The 20,260-nt window shown below is 46.0% G+C and overlaps 3 protein-coding genes across 4 annotated transcripts in view; all 3 read right to left on the minus strand.

Moving 5' to 3' along the window:
* Positions 1-1,418: 1,418 nt before the first annotated feature.
* Positions 1,419-5,931, minus strand: LOC106857762 (protein FAM83D-B-like). Its single transcript, XM_014884035.2, has 4 exons — positions 5,479-5,931; positions 4,398-4,565; positions 3,681-3,805; positions 1,419-3,433 (listed from the first exon to the last, which is right to left on the minus strand). The coding sequence occupies exons 1-4, from the start codon at positions 5,929-5,931 to the stop codon at positions 3,043-3,045; spliced, it is 1,137 nt and encodes a 378-aa protein (XP_014739521.1). The 3' UTR covers positions 1,419-3,042.
* Positions 5,932-7,121: 1,190 nt separating this feature from the next.
* On the minus strand, positions 7,122-13,284 carry LOC106857740 (protein FAM83D-A-like). Its single transcript, XM_014884008.2, has 4 exons — positions 12,838-13,284; positions 10,086-10,253; positions 9,250-9,374; positions 7,122-8,886 (listed from the first exon to the last, which is right to left on the minus strand). The coding sequence occupies exons 1-4, from the start codon at positions 13,282-13,284 to the stop codon at positions 7,932-7,934; spliced, it is 1,695 nt and encodes a 564-aa protein (XP_014739494.1). The 3' UTR covers positions 7,122-7,931.
* Positions 13,285-13,981: 697 nt separating this feature from the next.
* PPP1R16B (protein phosphatase 1 regulatory subunit 16B) overlaps positions 13,982-20,260 on the minus strand; it is a 57,896-nt gene continuing 51,617 nt past the window's right edge. For both annotated transcript variants that reach the window (XM_014884034.2, XM_088175080.1), the window contains exon 11: positions 13,982-19,938. In XM_014884034.2, coding sequence (XP_014739520.1) covers positions 19,417-19,938 — 522 coding nt within the window. In that variant the 3' untranslated portion in view covers positions 13,982-19,416. The remainder of the gene's footprint in view (positions 19,939-20,260) is intronic.

The following is a 20,260-nucleotide window of genomic DNA, read 5'->3' on the forward strand; positions in this document are numbered from 1 at the left end:
TTACTGCCAGCACTCAGTAACAGATCTGCCCTCACAGCCCCTAACAGCGCCAGATATCGCCAAATACTGCAACCAACACTGAGTTACTGCCAGCACTCAGTAACAGATCTGCCCTCACAGCCCCTAACAGCGCCGAATATCGCCAAATACTGCAACCAACACTGAGTTACTGCCAGCACTCAGTAACAGATCTGCCCTCACAGCCCCTAACAGCGCCGAATATCGCCAAATACTGCAACCAACACTGAGTTACTGCCAGCACTCAGTAACAGATCTGCCCTCACAGCCCCTAACAGCGCCGAATATCGCTAAATACTGCAACCAACACTGAGTTACTGCCAGCACTCAGTAACAGATCTGCCCTCACAGCCCCTAACAGCGCCGAATATCGCCAAATACTGCAACCAACACACAGCGGAGTTATCGCCAGCACTCAGTAACAGATCTGCCTTTCTTCCTTCACAGCCCCACGGGCTGAGTTTTGTCAAATACTGCAACTAGGACACTACGGAGTTACTGTCAGCACTTAATAACATCCAGTGTCTGGTAACCTGCCTTGTAGGTGTGTGGGTAGGCAGCGTTACAGAGGTTGTCCGAGGAACAGTGGACTGTAAGGGAATGAGGGATGAATTTGGACCAGGGGAGGCCCTGATCAGAGAAGCTGTGGCTGCTCCATCCCTGGCAGTGTCCAAGGCCAGGCTGGACAGGGCTTGGGGCACTCTGGAATAGTGGAAGGTGTCCCTGCCCATGGCAGGATGAGATCAGCTTTAAGGCCTTTTCCAACCCCAACCCATTCTGTGGTTACCTGGGGGAGCACATAGGATTTAATGGGACCAAAAGATCACTGCCCAAAAGTCCCTGCTCATTAATTAATTAGCGCTGATTCCTTCTCCAGTGAAGGATGACTCCACACCACAGCTGTAGCCCTTTACACCGGGCAGCTGAAGGATAAGAAAGAAAATTATCACACTAAAAGGAAAAGATGTAGTTGTGCCCCACCACACGCTACTTACAGGCTGTTTAAACCACAAATACGCCCATGGAAGTTACTATTGAATCAAACTTAATGTAGGCTTTGAGTTAATTAAGTAGAAGTTAAAGGAAATCTAAAAAATAGAAAGCCCAAACTGCTTCTACTAAGTTTAGTAATACTGTCACATATTCATGCTTATGGGAAAATAAAAATCTACTCACATCTTATATTCTTATAACTTCCCACACTAGCAGTGCAGTTATGGTGATTTACACAAACTACACCTCACAACACTCTACTTCCATGGTCACTTGTTATGCTGAGTAACCACATGTAAAAGAGGTAATTAAGTTATAATTATGATGTTCTTAAAGTTCTAAGTATATTTTTCAATGTACTTTGGATGTTAAGTCCCCACTACCAGAAATAAACACAACTCACAGTATTTTGTATCATCAATATATTAGTAATTGTTGAGAAAAAAATCCAACATGGAAAGAGCTGCCTATTAAAGTAATGAGATCAATAACGAAATGGAAAAGTTAAACTTGAGAAAATATATACAGATAATTATTATGAAAATAAGATTGCAGAGCAAATATATACAGACAATTATTATGAAAATAAGATTGCACAAACAGTATTTTGCATAGAGTTCAACACTGTATGGGGTTTGCCTTTATGGAAAATATAGCTAAGAATAAAAATACATATTTCAAACTTCTTTACATCTGGGTGGAAGTTAATAGTACAAAGCTATAAACTATTGAATATTTACAGATTAGGAAAGCCAGAATGATTACATTTCCATGATTGTAAGTGCAGAAGAAAGAGGAGCCAGATGAGTTGCATACTAATCAGTAGTCCATTTTTGCAATGTCCATTTTTGTAAGATCCATCTGTCCAGTTTAATGTTACCTTGCTGCTGCTTAGCTGAAACCCACGTGAAATTCCCCTGCCAAGTTTTAACCTTCTCCTTTGAAGCCCAGAACCCACAAAACACGCACACAAGCACATAGTCAAGTATTTTGCAATAGAAGAGCCCAAGAACAATTGAGAAATGGTAAATCTTTGTTTTGACTAATGGGTATCTGCAATGGCAGGCTACTGGAACTTCAGTACCTCAATGTGCAGCTGTTCAGGAGGATAGCTTATTCATTTGAGGGGTTTTTCTTTTTTCCCCCTCCAGAAATGAATGGATTAAAAAATAATCATTCAAAAAATGAGCTTCCAAGAGACCTTAAATATGGTTCTGTGGCTGCCTTCTGTGTCATTGCATTTCTGGTGGAATTAGGACTTCTGTGAAGAGGCAGCAGCTTCATAGATTTCAGATCTACTCAGCTTTTCCCACAAGATCAGACAGCAGCAACAGCCACAAAGAAAACAAAAAGTCTGCCTGGTAATGCCAAGGAATTGGTCTCATATGGCTCTCCTACAAACATAGTGGGTCCTTTAGAATATTATCACTTGCATACATTTATTGCATGATGACCAACAATCCAAACAGTCTAATATAAAGGCCATTTGAAATTCAGTCACTGCTAAAGCCTTGTTTGCTGACACATTAGCTTGTTCTGCCTGCCAGCATAGCTTTACATGAAGAAAATGTAACATTAGAGGAGTAGTAGTGTGGTACTGACCTACTGGTTTCTAGATTAGGGTTACTCCTGCTATGTCATGAACTAGTTGATGGAGAGTTTGTACAACACAACACCAAGACTGATTTCAGAGCCTGCTTTCACCTTGGAACAGAATTTCAAGCTATATGAATTTCAATACCTAGATTTCTTTAAAATAAAAAGGGTTGAGCTACTGAGATATGACACTGCCAACCTGTCAGCTTAAAGCATGCATGAAGAGGTTGAGAAATGAAGATGTAACAGAATAGTAAAAGTCATTAATGGCTTTATAGTATTTTTCAAACAAAGCCACAATGCCAGTTTCACTTTCTCTCAGTCTGAGGTTTCTTTCCCAGCTGCCCTCACAAACACACTGCAAGACAGTGCTGGACAGGAATGGATGGACGTGGTTCCTGAGGTTCTGCTTCTTGCTCTGCATGGACATGCAGTTCATCTCTCTATGATCCAGTGTGGCCTCATAACCAGGGAGCCATTCCTCTTAGTCAGCGGGGGAGAGGTGTGCATCGTGTTATTTGGGGAGTACACGGCCTCCCTGGAGGCATGCAGCCAGCTCCTCTTCCTCTTCAGATCTCCTACAAATGCTCTCAGATACAAAAATTCCATTCTCAGGAAATGTTCCCTGGTCACGTCTCTGGAAGCCACTGTTATCCTGAACAGCTGGTCCCACACCCTGTTCTTCTTGCAGCTGGAAAACTCTTTGAGGTTGATAGGCTTTGACCGTGAATGAAGAATCCGAAATTCCAGGTCAAAGTGTGCAACTGTGGGGCCTGACAGGATCAAAATGTTACTGCTGTTCAGCTTCCCATCTGTCCATGTAAAACTAGAAAAGGAAGAGTGAGAAAATTATGAGTTAATTCAAACTAATCACTAATGAAAGTATTCACTGAAAATTCTCCTTCATCACATTTAGTTATGTTGTTCTTACAACCCAACCGATGAGCAGTGGGCTCTTTTAAGGATAAATGTCATTCACAAAATCTGATAAGGAAAGCAATTCTGCAGTATTGCTGGTTTGCATTTCCATGGAGAGAAATAATGTAAAGCAAGAGAAAGAAATTGGTACTTGCCTGTAGGAGCCTGTTGTCACTCTAATGCCATCAATTAACATGAACTTTTCACGGACTTTTCCAATGATTTTGGTGCCCGACCTGGTGCAGTATGTGCTCCCCATGATAATCCGAACCCTCATCAACTGTTAAAGACATGGCAAGAGTCAGGTGGACTGCAAAGTTCAGTGACTGCATTTAAAGGAGTAACACAGCAATAACCATCCCTGATGGACTGCACACTGGCACAAGAGTCACCCACTAGGAACCAAGTGAGGATTTTGTCTGATTTTTGTAGGCAAAGAGGTAACATTAAGGGGCATACCCATGAACTGACAGTGCAGAATGTGACTGTGAAAATTCCTGTCGCCTAATAATCAGGATCCAAATTCCACAGAATCCTGAGAACCTGCTTCTCCCTCAGCCTTCAAAGTCTCGGCAAGCCCAAGCAACTCCAGTCATGCTTTAGAAACTGGACATTCCTCCTACATTTCCTTGAACTTTCAATTAGTATTTGTGCTCAGAAAGTAGCTGTAACATCCAATTACAAAGGTTTCAGATTTTCTATTAATTGCTGTCTTATGTAAGAACAGTTAAACCTTCCAGGATAGAGCTGGAGCTACGTAACACCCATTTTAAGTCATGGCAGCAGGTGTAATAATTTCTTCTTTTGACAGCTCAAAGGTTATATTCATAAGAGGATCAGTTCCCTACCCCTGTAAATAAGACAAGGCTCACCTTTTCCTGCTCAAGGTCAACTCCCAGATCCTTGCACATTTTTAGAAAGTGGGAAAATGAAGAGTGATCTAGAAGGATATACACTTTAACTTGCCGTTGGCTACAGGCTTCCAAGAGGTCTGTGAAGATATCAGTATCTGTGAAGGAATCCATAACCAGGGCAATCATCTGAAACGAGTTTCAGAAGAAACCATTAGGCTGTTTGCACAGCATCACAAGGGAGATAGTACATGAGAAATTTGACTTTCAAATTCAATATTCCCCCTGCCTTTAATTAAATATTCTCCCTGCCTTTTTCAGGTGGTTATGGAATATGGCACAGTCTTCTATGATTCAGAGTATTCTTCCTCACCCTGAGATAGAACTAGACCCCTGGTTTTGCCCTATGTTAGGCAAATTTGATCTCTTCCTAAGCAAGAGGGTTTTTCCTTCTTGAGAACAGATATCTTTTCCTCAAAAGCATGGCCAGAAGAAAAAGGTGAGCTTACTTCCAATGCTACAGTTTTCCAGTCTTTCAACTTTCAAATATGAAAATAAACAGTAAGAAAACCCAAAACCACTAGTGTCTGACTGCTCTTTACATCTCACCTCTCTGTTTAAAATAAAGTCAGGTTCGTTTTCGCCTTAATATTCAGATTCTCATATTTCAAGTCAAGATCTGCGTAAAACATCCCTTGAGAGCCAGATCGTACCCTCACAGATCTTCCCATGGGCTGAACCCCAGGGTTTTGCCGTGGATCCTCCGCAGAATGGGGAAGCAATGGCTTTGTCAAAGAGCCGGGAATGGGCGAGCTCGGGATGTATCGCTCACGGGTGCCAGGTCCCCGAGGGAACTTAGCAGCACCCGGAGAGCGCGAACTCGGTTTTCAGCAGTATGGGGGGGGGGGGGGGGGGGAAGCTGGCAAATAATGAACCTGCTTTAAAAATAACTACAAAAGATGACGGAAAAGACATAAAGGATACGGAACAGCAGAGTAATTAGAAACGGAAAGTTGTGTAAAGTCAGCGAAGCGGGGCAGGACGAGGTGGCCTCGGGAAGCCGCGCAGGCGGGAGCGGGGCGCTCCGCGGGCACTCACTCACCTGCCGGGCGGAGCGGATCTGCCGCCGCACCGCCTCCTTGCAGCCGTAGATGCTGTCCCCGCAGCCCGGCTGGAAATGCGCCTCCACCCGCGTCAGCCCGCGGAAGGCACCGCTGGCGAAGCCCGGCCAGCCCAGCTCCAGCGCCGGCGGCTCCAGGTCCGAGCGCTCGGGGAAGTAGGTGAGCGACGAGGCGTCGAGCGACGAGGCCCCGGCCGAGGGTTCGGCCGCCGGCTCCGGGCCCGCGGCGGGCGGCAGCGCGGCCCGAGCGATGTCCTGCACCTCGGGCTCCGACAGGAAAGGCGGCAGCTGCTCCCGCCGCAGGAAAGCGCGCAGCGCCTCGGGGCCGCCCGCCACCAGCTCCTCCAGCGCCAGGCGCTGCGCCTCGCTGTACGGCCCGGCCGGCGGCGGCCAGCGCCCCGAGCCCTCCTCCAGACACTGCGACGCGTTGGCCATGGCCGGAGCGCCCGGGCGCTGCCCCGGCTCTTTATAGCGCTCCCCGCTCTCCTCCGCGCCTCCCGCCCGGCTCCGCTCCTCCCGGCCGCTCGCCCACGGGACAGTCACGGGTGGCACAGCCCGCAGCCTTCCCCACGCCCAGGGAAGGGCCCGCAGGAGCGCCAACCGCTAAGGAGGAAGGATCAGTCCCAGCCCCGTCCCTGCAGCCCAGCCCGGATCAAAAGGCTGCTCCTAAGGTTGGAGAGGGCAAATGGCCCCAGCAGGAAAGCACCAAGCGCCGACGCTTAGTCACTTAGTCACCCCGAATTAAAATGCCAGATAAACATAAAACAAAGCTTAGCGATGATTAGGTGAAAACCCCATCGCAAAATGCAGTTTATTTGTAAACTGTTTCTTGTTCCTCTTAAAGTACCTTAACAGCTGGACGGTATAATAAAGTTAAAAAGCACATGGAACAAACAAGGTAATTTTACATATATTCAAGAACTGCAGGACTTGAGCTCTTAAAAATATAACACGATATTGGCATTGAAGGTGCAATCTCGGCTCCCTCCCTGCAACTTGGTTTGCTGCCAGTGTTCCAGATCTACGAATCAAGCAATAAACTACCTTATCATTTTCAACAAGTGCAGACAGAACTTTTTTCCCCACCTCCAGCTTTAGTGAAGGAGTGGCTGCTTTGAAATCCAAGTAATAGAAGTAGCTAAGCCTCTTTGTCCATAGAGATTTCAGACAGAAATGCCAAAGTTAGTTGCTCTCAACACTTGCAGCCTTTTTGACTTATAGCTATTTTAATTCATTCATTTAATACTCAAGCCAACAGCTGAAATGTGCCATCTACCGGACACACAAGCCCCGAAATAAAAAAATAGATAATCCAGACTCTGATTTGATTTGGCAGAATTCAGTGTAGTTGGCGACTGAAGTACTGAGATGCAGGTCTAAAGAAAAACAGTACAGGTCAGATCTCAGAGAGAGACTGCACACACTGCTCAAGCAGGAGAACCAGCAAGCACAGACATGCACAGAAATCTGAAAACAGTCAGATAAAGGCTTTGCAAAGCAACCAGACCTCAGGTCCACTCAATATTGGAAGTATCTTCAAAAACTAGAGTGGCACTTTAGCTCCTCAAATCAAGTTGGTAGTGGAAACATGATAAGAGCAGGAAAGAGTATTTCAGACACCACAGTTAAAGAGAAAAATGTTTATTTAATTCCTACAGTTACTTGGAAATTAACATTACCCAAGATAATCCATAACATTCTGTAGTGCATTTGTCAGCTTACTTTTGAACAGGGGCTTTGTCACATGCCCTCAGTGATTGTCTCACCTTGGAGATCATTGCAAAGAAGGAAGCACACATATACACACATATATTTTCACATCTCTAAATACAGGCACAAGAGCATGATCAAACTAAAGGGTTACTTAGCTCATTCTGTTTCAGAAGGCTTAAACAATGGAAAAGTGATACAGTTGAAGATAACCTGCAACTGTTTCAACAGATTCTTTGCAACTTTAGTGGAAGAGTAACATATATATCACAGAAGTTAGAATAAAATCAGCTTTATGGCTATTTGTAAAAGCTGATTCCTCTCCTGTCAAAGTAGAAATAAAAGTCAATATTGGAAAGAAAGATGAGAATTCCTTGATATAAGACAGATCTCCAAAGCCACTCTGAGCAAGTTCAGTGCGTCTCAGATTTTTCCAAGCTCATATAAATTAAAACTATTAAAACAATCCTGGAAAGCAAGTTCAGTTTTGAGGTTAAATACCTAGAATTAAAATGATCATCACCACCAATGCATACAAGAGGAACCTCCAAGTATTTACTACATAATACCTCTTTTTCATCACTTACATTGCATAGTATAAAACAAAGTGCTGGAGAGTGGTGTGCATACATATTAAAAAAGTAAAAGTGCTGGACGGAAGGGGAAGGTACGAAGTGACAGCAACTTGAGCCTGGCGTTTGTGTGTTGTGTGGTCAAGGCAGGAATCATTTATTCAGGGAAAAGAGCGAGGCGTCACGGAGGCTGCGCAGGCTGGCGCTGATGTCCCGCCTCTGCTTCAGGCTGCACCTGCCAGGGTACTGTGACATGTAGCTCTCAGGGACACGGCCCCGCCGGGACAGGATCTCCACCATGTGGCTCAGCTTCGACCTGATGGTGGAGTAGTGGCATTGCCTCTCTTTGTGCAGTTTTTGGAAATACTGTGCCCTGTGACTACTGGAATATTCAAAGGACCGGAGAGAGGATATGGAGCCTGTAGAGCTTGCAAGAGAGCACTGGGATGATGATGAAGACAATGATCGCAGACTAGAGCTGGATACAGCCTTTCCAGACAGAAAATATTCTTCTCTTGACAACTTTCTGGGAAGGAGGGGTGTTTCTGTACCCTCCTCTTCCTTTGTCTGTGTCACTGCAGTCTTCAGCAAAATTGATGTCTGAGTGCCTGTCACTCTGGCTGTGACAGAAGCCTGAGTGCTAGTGTCTGCTGTGGCAATGCTGGCCTGAGTGGCTGCATTACATTTGGTCACAGCTGCCATCTCTTCCCACGGGCCAGTTTGAGTTGATGCATTTTTCTTCTCCACTGTGGCCACTCGATTGCTGAACGACTCCTCCTCACACAGGCAAGAATGCCCCAGGTTACAAAGCTTTCCTGCAGGAGTATATTCAATCTGATCTGGTTTTTCCAGCAATTTCTTTGGAGTGCTAGACAGTCTGGCAAATTCTGCTCTCAAGTTGCCTTCCACAGTATATTCTTTAGAGGATTCTGTTCTGGTCAGCAGGTGATCAAACATGCCACTGTTTCTGCAGCTGGACGGTCGCTTTGGGCTGATGGGCAGTGACTGGGCATAAAGAATCCTGAACTGGAGGTCAAAGTGTTCAACCACTTGACCTGACAACACCAGCAAGTTGCTGCTGTTCAGCTTCCCATCAGACCATGTGAAACTGTTGAAAACAAACCAAGACTCACAGTTAATCTCCAGTGCATTTCAACAATACAGCTACAGACAGCAAGACCCAGCTTAAAAATTAAAGCAAGGTAAGGTAAGAAGGTAAGAAGTCAAGAGACTATTAATTTCTTCAGGAAGAACTCTATTTAGCCACGGCCAAGCTCTCTGCTAGCAGCAGGTTGGGTAAACCAGTTTTCCAAAGGTGTTTTCAGATTTGTGTCAGCCCCACTTCGACTCAGCTAGTCCATGTGCCATTGGCACTCACTAACACAGGGCAAACAGCAAAATTAATACATCTTTTTGCAGCAAATCTCCGTTTCCACAGCTTCACTGGGCACCAGCAGACACCAATACTTGCCTGTAGGAACCTGTTGCCACTCTAATGCCATCAATTAACATGAACTTCTCCTTGGCTTTCCCGACAATTTTGGCACCTGACCTCATGTAGTACGTGCTCCCTGTGAGAGTTCGAACTCTCATCATCTGGTTCAGAAAAGAAAGGAAAAAAGTAACATCAAATTTAAGTTAATCTCCAAAAACTTTTGATAAGCAACTTTACTTAAAAGTAGCTATGCACAATATAGACGATAGGAATGAAATTAACTTTTTTATACAGTCTGTATGAGTGTTTTTAGTCACACAGTGCTAAATTGCTGTTGGATTAGGTGAGAACAGTCAGTTCCAATTAATTACTGCCCAGGAAAGCAGGAGTGTTTTTCCCTCTCCAGAGAAGCTATAACTGAAGTGAACATAAGCCTATCCAAGCCAAACCATAACACAGCCATGTCCATTTATATTCACAGCAACTAAGCAAATCACCTGGTTCACATCATCCAAACCCTTTTAAAAGAAAGTATTGGGAAAGAAAGCAAATGATACCAGAGCTGTACCACCCTTTAGCTTCCCACGTTTCTGTTTTCCTTAGCAAGCAGTTCCTTGAGCCAAAGAATAAAGCTATTTAAATATTGCAAAATTAAATCTCTGGAAATTGCTGCACCCTCAGGACAGGGATCTCAGTTCACACTGCACACGAGGCTGGTGCACATCATGGTGTAGCTCCTACATATGGGCAACAGACAAGTTGCTTTAGCCTTTCAAGGCAGTCTGATGCTTTATTAGAAAGGTTTCTTTGATATGCATAAACTGTACCACAAAAATAAAAACAAACCACACTGACCCCAATTTAGTACTTACACTTTCCTGCTCGGGACAAACTCCCAAATTGTTGCACATTTCCAAGAAATGGGGTACAAAGTCCTGGTCAAGGAGGATGTAGACAGGGACTTGGCGGTTATTATAGGCATCCTGAAGGTCACTGAAGATCTCAATGTCTGTGAAGGAATCCATCACAATGGCAATCACCTGCAAGGAAAGTCACACTACTTACTCAAGGGATTTATTTTACACCAAGCCACTGCCTCCCCCAGCCATTTTCTCCTGCTGCTATCATCAGGGCCTCATGCACATTTCCTTGCCCTGCTGCACAGGCCCTGGCAAATTCTAAAAGATTTCTATATTCCCATCACACTCCTGTAAATTCACTGTGCCCCAGCATGCAAAGCATAGGCCTGAAGAGGTTTTTCCTCTGTCTGCTGTGTTTGTACACTTTCACACTCTCCTTTCCTACACAATCCCCTGTATGGGATTCTTCCCTGGGGAAGCTATCATAGCAGAATCTGGGCTCCAGACAAACCATCTCCACACTTGTTCTCTCAGTTTCAACCAGTGACAGGAGAATTAGCTCGAATGGCCTCCTTGTTGTCAGATCTCACAAACCCCAGCTGATTGCCAGACTCTTCCTGGTTTCTATATTCTTCCTGAGTTTCTATCTCTTACCTGCAGAGGAGATGCTTCCACTCACCCAACAGTTCTTTCAATAAGGCAAATCCTAAGATGGGAATATCACTTTTAGGAACCATCTCCCTAGCTAATTCAGAGCCACCCCACACACTGATTTGGTGTTAGTTTTCACCCTTCCAAACCACTTCTGTGTAGGGACACAAAGGCATAAAGGATTCAGCTTTATGACTGAATTTTCCACTTTTCTGTTAAACCAGCATAAAGAACAATGACAATACAACCACTGTGGGTACCTGGCACCTGCCCTTATGAGATGGAGGCTGCTGCAGCACACCCAAGGTTTGTAAGTATGTGACACAGCTGCTCTGTGTGTGGCATGGCCTGTACTCACAGGAAACCTTTCCCACAGGAACAGGCTGAGCTTTGCATTCCCACCTCTGTCCTGCTCCCTAAGGGATGGTTCTGTTTCGCTGAGTTCTGGCATATAACATGTACAAGCACGTGGGTATTTCTAGATAAAGTTACTTTATGTTGGTGCTTCTTGCTTGTGTCCTGAGCTTCTTGCCACCCAATCACTTGTCTAAGTGTTGAAGAAGATTAAAAAACAGTAAGATGCTTTTGACAAGACCAGACAAGTAAGAAAACCACCCCTGAAAAGAAAACATTTCACACTAAATCCTTAGGAACACTGATGCCTTCATATGACAGTTCAATTCACAGCACGTTTAAATTCTAGTCCCAGAATTAGCAGCCGAAAAAGAAATACAGTTTTGTCCAAAATATTTAGAGGAAAGAGAGAAAACCCTTTTCTCTACTCATCCATTCAGGATAAGCAAGGACAAGATTGCAGCAGTCATTTGAACTAACTGCATCTGAGTGCATTAATTAGAGAAGAAATTATGCAGCATCTGAAGTTTTCTCAGTCTTCACATTAACTTGAAGAACTCAGAAATGACTGAGAAGTATCACACAGAATCTGACATTCAGTAAATTTTAGGGTGTCAAAAATGTCCATTTATGTCCACAAAAATGCTCCTTGGATCAGGCACAGCCACAGATGAGGCAGGAACAGCTTGCCTTGCTCTTGGCTCAGTGTGAAGGAAGGTGTTTGTCAGGATGCTGCAAGGAACAATATTACAAACAAGTACAGCTTTTAGGGGAATAAATGTCTTTATGGTGTTTATTCGAGTTACCAGACTGCTCTGATATACCTGCGGGAATTGTTTGAGAACAGAGCTTCCTCTGTGACCGTTTCTGGGCAGGAGCCCGTGGTTCATGCCATCCTCACACACTCCCTAAGCTTCTGCCCTGGGAAGGCAATAGAGACTAAGCACGGTTGCTGATTCAGGGTGTGCTGTTACACAAAGACACAGGGGTTGCTTCATCTGGCCACCCAAAAAGGAAGCTGCACATTTAAATTTTAGGTGAGCCAATGGAATGGTTGCTAAGGAGAAGGGTGGTTCCCGGCTGGGGATTGCAGTTGGAGGCTATAAACTCCGGGAATGCAATGAGTTACAGGGAACAGTTACAAGTTACCACGCACGTGATTTTCAAGCCATACTGTGCATCAGAACAAAAGCGTACGCTCCTGTAGGAGGAAAGTCCTGTCAAAAGCAGTTCGGTACGTCACTTGGGGGCAACTAGTGAGTTAAGGAAGGAAAATACAATCATAGAGTTATATCTGTAGGTAACCTGCTTTTAGAGAAGAGGCTTTTTTTGTGTCACACCTTTTAAAGGATAGTAGGTTTCTGCAAGCGAACCTGTCTGGCAGAGAACATCAGTGGGGAATCTTGAATGGGAAACCTTTTGTTCAGCGTGAAAGCAGCAGCAGCTGGATACAGCGGCTGTGCTGGCCACGGCAGCAGCGCTGCGGGCCGGGGAGCTCTTAGAGCATCAGCTCCAGAGCAGCGGGAACGGAAGGGCTCGCAGGTGCAGCAAACAGAGAGCCACTTTTTCTGCATTTTCGAGGTTGTCCTCCTTAATGAAACACTGTCTGGTCGACAAGGGCTTTAAAGCCACGTGGCTTTGCTCGGTGTCCCATGGCGATGCTTAGGGGTGCCGGTGCCCATTTTTGATGGGTTCGCAGACCCAGGGGAGAGGGGCCCCGGGCAGGGCAGGGCAGGGCGCTCCGCGGGCACTCACTCACCTGCCGGGCAGAGCGGATCTGCCGCCGCACCGCCTCCTTGCAGCCGTAGATGCTGTCCCCGCAGCCCGGCTGGAAATGCGCCTCCACCCGCGTCAGCCCGCGGAAGGCGCCGCTGGCGAAGCCCGGCCAGCCCAGCTCCAGCGCCGGCGGCTCCAGGTCCGAGCGCTCGGGGAAGTAGGTGAGCGACGAGGCGTCGAGCGACGAGGCCCCGGCCGAGGGTTCGGCCTCCGGGCCCGCGGCGGGCGGCAGCGCGGCCCGAGCGATGTCCTGCACCTCGGGCTCCGACAGGAAAGGCGGCAGCTGCTCCCGCCGCAGGAAAGCGCGCAGCGCCTCGGGGCCGCCCGCCACCAGCTCCTCCAGCGCCAGGCGCTGCGCCTCGCTGTACGGCCCGGCCGGCGGCGGCCAGCGCCCCGAGCCCTCCTCCAGACACTGCGACGCGTTGGCCATGGCCGGAGCGTGGGACCGGGCCCGACGGGCGCTTTATGGCGAGTTTGAATCCAAACAGCGCGGCCGCCGCTGGAGCCTTCCCCGCCCCGCGCCGCCGTTGGCTCCGGCAGGGCCGCACCGCCTCCGCCGGGCGGGACCGGGATGGAGCTCCCGGGCCGGGGACAGCCCTGCCCCGAGCCCTGCCCGCCTTCAATGGAGCTCCCCGGCCGGGCTCAGCCCTGCCCCGAGCCCTTCAAGGGGCGGGCAAGGATCGCGGAGCTTTTATCCTGAACAGAATCAACCCCCTCTGAGAAGGGCGCTCGTAGTGATGCGTGCTAACAAATGCTGGAGCTAAAGCCTCGAACACTCCCACGGACACAGGCACAGCTTTGGCTTTCCAGCTTGGCTCCAGCTCCAGCTGCCGCCACTTCACAGAACCACGGAATATTCTTTGGTGGAAGGGATCCCCAAGCCTCATCAAAGTCCAATTTCCGGCCATGCACAGGGCAGCACCTAGAGTCCCTGACAGCATTGTCCAAACGCTTCCTGAGCTCTGCATTTGAAACAAAAGGTTACACCCACCCAATGCCTAGATTTCCTCTTCTAGACAGCCCTTGGCTGTAGACAGTTGGAAGGCAGAGATATTTAATAGAGTGCCAAAACTTAAACCAATTAAAAAAAAAAAAAAAAAAAAAAAAGAAAAACAAAAAAAAATCAGTGGCATTTCTGTATTATTAAAAGAAATTTAATATAATTTTTAAATTAAAAAATTCAATCTCTCTATTAAAGACACTGAGTCAGGTGCTAATACTGTCAAACACGCTTTTGGCATGAGTTTTACATAAAGTTTAAGATTTTATGCATTGCTTCAACATGTTAAGAAACCATCTTCATACTTACAATAGCAATAAAGTCAATTCCATACAATATCAAATATCCTTTTTTAAAAAAAAGTTTTAAATATATTAGACTCTGATTGCCAAAATGCCATTTTATACACAAAGCTGCTAATACAATATACAGTTCTTACATTATTTCTTTTTCTTCACATAAAATACATTTCATCAAGTTTTATTTGTACATCGTTTACTACTGATCAATGGAATTACAAGTTATTGCAGAAGGCTTGCCATCATCTCTTACTGTCCTGTACACACAGCAGTCCTGCCTCTGCCAGGGTTATCCACACTCCTGCAACCTCACATTGCAATCTCAAGGCTGAAGACATAGTGGTGGCAATGCTAAGGCTGCATCTGCACTGTTTAAAAACCCGTATCTCCCCTCCAGCTGTGGGTGGAGATCATTGCATTGGTGTAGCTTTGGGAACAGGGATCTCGAGCAGAGTCTCCTCTACTACAGCTTCCATGGTTGAAATACAGCAAAATATTCTAGGTCATAATTGTGCCATGGCAGACGTTGCCTGGAGAGCCCAGTGGTACTCGAACTGTGTGAGGGAACTGAGAAGTCCATTAGCAGTTTGGCCAACATGAAAACAGAATAAAGGTGAAGAACAACCAGAGAGAACTGTTCTGTCACACAGCCACAGGCAAAAGAAAACAGAAAATGTAAATGTGTTCTGGTGTAAGAGGTGAGACCTTGCTGCTGGATTCTGCCTGTAGAAAACTGACACAGTAAAGCAGTCAACATGATTTGTTAAAATACAGTGAAACCCCTGTGCATTTCCTTTCTGCGGACTTAGGAAGAGAGAAGTGGTGATCATGAGGGAAATCGAAAGAGCAAATAATAATGTCAAAATCTGGCATGCTCTGAACTGTTATCCCCTTGCAAAAGTCTCCAAGTTAAAGATCAGCAAGAACTGTATAGTGACCACAAACCTTCCAGAGACGAGTTACCTTTAGCACGTATAAGGCACAGAAATAGCCCAGGTGTAGGGAGAAACCTTCCAGCATACAGACAACACTTCATCCATGGCTCACTGGAGACCAGTGCTATTGCTTTCTCAGGATATTCCCTTCTCCATGGTAACTGATTTCGTTTCAGCAGGGATGATGTGGGTAATCAGAGCTCCAAGACTGAAGAAAAAAGGATACTAGACAGAAGTTGTAATGCCATTTCAGAGCTTTTAAGGGATTTCAACCCCATGAAGGAAGACCCTGCTCAATAAACTCGAGAATTCACTGCCTCCACTGAGTATTGCACTGAGTCATTATTGCTATTGCCCTGCCATGCTCTTCTCCTTCCCTACCAGGAGTTCCTCATCCAGGTGGTTCTTCAACCACACCTCCAAGATGGCACAAAATCACACCAGCTAGAGTCAGTTCTTCCCAAAACTGGGAGGGTTTTAAGATTCAGGAGCACCAAAGAAGTGAAATTATGTAGGCTGAAATTGAATCATGTGGTGTGTGAAACACAGATCCAGGTCTGACTTGAAACAGATCCCAGCAATGGGACTTAGGCCCTTATCTAACATTTCAGCACTGGGGCTTCTTTGGCTGAGCTCACTAAAGTAGAGACATTGTTTTGAAAGACACTTTTTTCTCCATCTAACGAATTTCTTTCAACGTGGAATGTAAAGCTGCTCTCATCAACCACTTAGATTGCTAGAAACAGTACAAATTCAGCACACAGGAAAATATTGTGAGAAGGAAGGGTTATTTTCGTGCAGCTATGCCTGCAACAGAGCTGTCAGTTCATTCACATTCTCAGATCTTTTCACAGTCTCTATGAACAGCTACAACCTTTGGCTCACTGGTAACTGAACTGATACTCTAATCTGGCCTTGAATCTGTAATTAGATATTTATTGATCTTAAAACCATTCAGTATATCATAAAAACTTCAAATGCTCCTCTAATAAATGAAGATATGCCAGTCTCAACATGATTTCTAGTTTCTACAGCTTTTAAACCATATTAAGATCCAATTAAACAGCCAAGTGCCCTCTGCTCTGTACCCCAGAGCTTTCCTCTGTGATTGCCTTTAAAACACACAGGTATCAAACCCCCACTATTGTTGTAACACTGCTAAATTTTACAGTGAAAAGTGTTATTCCTAGAGGTAGGGTGCTACAATGCCCGTGTAAGAGAATCTATGTGGTTTTTATCCCCTCAAAAGCCCGTTTTTCTCCACAAAATAGTTCACCAGAAGCAGGTTAATTATCCACCTTAAAGAATTCGTCATCCCAGACCTACAACCCACAGCTCTGCCAGTGCTCCACAGGCAGTGACTGTTACATCCCAAATGTCACCACACAGGAGCATGAATCCATTCCAGGCCATTCTTCAACAGCCTCAGCCCAAAGCCAGTGGTAGGTAAATACTTGGCAGGGCTGTGAAACATATCCTGCAAGATTTATCCATTACTGCCTCTTACCATTAATAACTTTCCTGTCTGATTAAGAATGGATTACATTTGATCAGACACCACTAGACTTCACAGCTAGGATGATGAGTTCCCAGAGTTTTACTTATGTGAAATACCAATGGAAGCCAAAAAGCTGCTTGTCTAAAATGGACTGGTTTCCTGCAGTTTTGATGTATTAACAGCTCTCAGTGAAAGCAAGCCTCAAACTACTTCACACTACTGCATTCAGTGATCTCCTTTTCATTTCCTTGGAATTAGGCAGAGTTCAATACACTTGCTAGCACAAAGTTGCTCTGAGAAGGAAAAGGGCCCTACTCCTCCTTTGCTGGGAGGGAAGGCAACATCTGGGCCCGAATTTTGCACCATGTACAACCTAGTAGATAGCGGCACCAAAATTTGTTAGAGTGAGTTCAGAAAACTCATTAGGATGGATGTGAAGAGACAAACCTCACCATCATGGGAGAAGAGAGGCACCTGAAAGAACATCTCCCCTGTTCTGTAATAGCCAGGCCACACTTGGTGTTATCACAGAATAATTTACTCAAGGTAATCAGAAGATCCACTGTTAACCACATACAGATGCAGTAAAGTCTTTCCAGTTACCAAATCATCCTCTTACTACTGGAGAATGACTTTAAAAATCCCTTAAGATCAAGCACAAGAAATATTTTCTAGTCCTCTAATTCTCTAATTGTTTCAACAATGGAGGGGGCTCAACTCCTCTGAATGCTTCAAACTCTGCCTTTAGCAGAACTGGGGTTTTAAGTGAACCAGATCAACTGCTACCACTTTCTGGCTTGCACCTAAAATTGGTGAGGAAAGAGAATTCTATCTTCATACAATTCAAACCACTAAATTGTCAGCCTGATACCTCACAGGTCCAAAAGTGTTTCCTACAGAACGTGGCAGTGGTGGTGACACAGAGCCACCTCTGCTGCCCCGAGGAGCCCAGAGCCCTGTGTGGGAATGTATCCAGCCCCAGCCATGGGTGGATTTGATGGGGACAGAGGGTAGCACTTAACAGTCACTGGCAGCCTCAGCCAACTTTTTATAGCCTAGAAAAGAGTTAAGGCTGTGAGGATCTCCACAGAGGAAGAGTACACGTGAAGAGCAATATTGATGTCTAACAGGCGCCAGGTAAAAGGAAGATGGGTGGAAGCTGCATTTGCTGTAGCTTGGCTGAAGCACAACTACGTGAGCTGGATTTAATCCATTGATGGCTTACAGAGACCCAAACAGGTTTATGTCTTCAGAGTTTGGAATTTAAGCTGCCCAAGAAGACACATATTCATGCAGGCAAACAATTACGTGTGTGACAGCCCCTCTGTGCAGAGGAGTTAAAGTTTACAGTTACTTCTTAGATACAACTGAAGCGTGGCCAGTTCCTCAGAGCTGCCCCACACTCTCCTTTCACCTTCCCCAGGTACACAAAGCCTGAACTTGCTGCAAAGCCAGTGCCAACCCCCCAGGCTACCTTCAGGTTACAGAGTTTGCCAGGTGGGCTGTCAGAGCCCACATGAACTACACCAAGACACAGCATTGGTACTGCAGCTGCTCCACAGCAGAGAGGCTTTGTTAAGTCCTGATGGTGTCAGGCAACTCCCACAGACACACAGGCATTTAAATCTTCCTCTGCCAGCTGCTACCCACTGCTGACAGCTTCAGCAAGGGAGCTGGAAAACAGAACAAAGCATCTCCTGTCCTGCTGCAGTGTTCAACTACCACAGCAATGGTTAAAGTTATTTCTTAGCCAAAGACTGCAAGTTAATGCAAGTGTCATCACATCTATGGGATTAGAAATGCTTTCATGGTGCTTCTAGTTAGTGTTGGCAAGCCTTTCCTTCCCATCCCTCCTGAGCCCTGTGGTTCTGGAAATCCAGAAAAAATCAGAACACAAAGCATATTGTCCCTAGTATCTGTGTTGAGTGTACAGAGTAAACAAACAGAATCAATAGGAAAGTGAGATCAACAAAAGTCTTTTCAGTTTTAACAAATTAGGAGTCTAAATAGTACAAATAAGTTTTTTAAATTACTTATCCCAATATAGACCTTTGTCAGTATTTTATTGCAGTAAAATTCTATTGCCAGGGCCCCTTTATTGCAACATCAGTTTTAAAGCCTGTTGAGTGAAGTCTGTTCCAGGAAAAGTTCTGCTTCAAACCTGATGGCAGTCTGCAGCAACGAGGTGACACGAGCAGAACAGGACCCAGCCAGTGCACAGTTTGTGATGGTGAGCTGTCACTGCAAGGAGGTAACACCTTGCAAACTTCTTAAGTGCAGCATCTGTGCTTGCTTGTTGCTCCTAGCCCAGGAAGCGCTGGATCCAGCCGTGTGGAAAATAACTCTGTCCACTCCTGCAAACCTCCTGTGGGGGCTGACCTCCCCTCCAGGATGTGTGCATCACCTAGGAGTGAAAACACAGGTCTGAACTGTCACCTTCCAGCTGCTCGGTGACTTACAGCAAGAGGATCAGACACAAAGATTTGAATTCAGATCCTTTCTTTGTTCCAAGGCATCTCACGACTTCCCAAGGATGGGGAGGCAGCACACCATACCTTCTTCCCCAGGGAGCAAGACTAAGGAGACTCTTTGGACATCATGTTGATGTGCATCCCTTCCTCTCCTAAGAGCCTTGCTCCACCAGCATTACTCATCCAGCTGCAATGGAAGTAATTGGCAGGGTAAAGTACAGTTCGAGATGAACAAGGCTGCCACAGTCAGGATGTCCATAACCAAATTCTCCCTTTGGAATGCAAACAACCTGGCCACTGTGATAGATCCAACCAGCCCACCCACGTCTTGTGTCCTCTGGGGTGAGACACAGACCAGATTAGGAAATCCTGCAGCACCCGTGCACCTTCTCTTCCATTTCCTCCATGGGAGCTTTGAATTTCAAGAGGGGTGGATCACCACTGGACACTGTGTAATACACTGAGGTCCCATTGGAGCTGTAGGGAGAAGTCCTGGATTCGATTAAGTGTGACTTGGCCTCGCCCACGTTCTCAGCAACCCCTGCCATGCCAGTGCTGAAGTGGGTGCTGAGGAAGGGGTGCTGCAGCAGTTTGGCTGCAGCTCGCTGCCGCTTCAGTTCCGACAGCGTTTGGTGGCTGTGCTCCTTGTAGGTGCCCCAGAACTGCGGGGCCTCGGGCAGCCCGGGGCTGCTGTAGGGCAGAACGTGCCCGGGGTTACTGTCAGGGTCAGCGTGCATGCTCCAAACGTCCCCGTTGGAAAAGCTGTACTGGTAAGGGCTGGCAGATGCCATCAGTCCGTTCTGCAGAGGGATCTCGGTGTCACACTGGGTGCTTTTGTTCGCTAGCTCCGGGAGGAGGGAGGAGTTCTCCAGCACTGAATTCTGTAACAACAAGACATGAAAGAGCATTTCCTCCCATTCCCCATAGCAGGGTTCATCCCTGTGACCACCTCCTAAGTCTGCTCACACCCAGCCTTTCTACCAGACAGATGCTGCAGCACAAACATTGAATTCCCCCACTAAAGATGCAAGTCCCAGCCAGGAACTGTTTCCCAAACAGGACATGAAACCTTAACTTGGAAGGCCTCATATAGGCATAAAAAATAATATGCTTATCTATATAACATGACAATAATTTAATTAAAAACAAGTAACTGCAAAGCAAGTTTGCAATTCTTTTGTGCTTACCAGTTTGTGAGCTTTA

This window comes from Sturnus vulgaris, chromosome 17 (assembly GCF_052056855.1).
Source record: "Sturnus vulgaris isolate bStuVul1 chromosome 17, bStuVul1.hap1, whole genome shotgun sequence".
NCBI lineage: Eukaryota > Metazoa > Chordata > Aves > Passeriformes > Sturnidae > Sturnus > Sturnus vulgaris.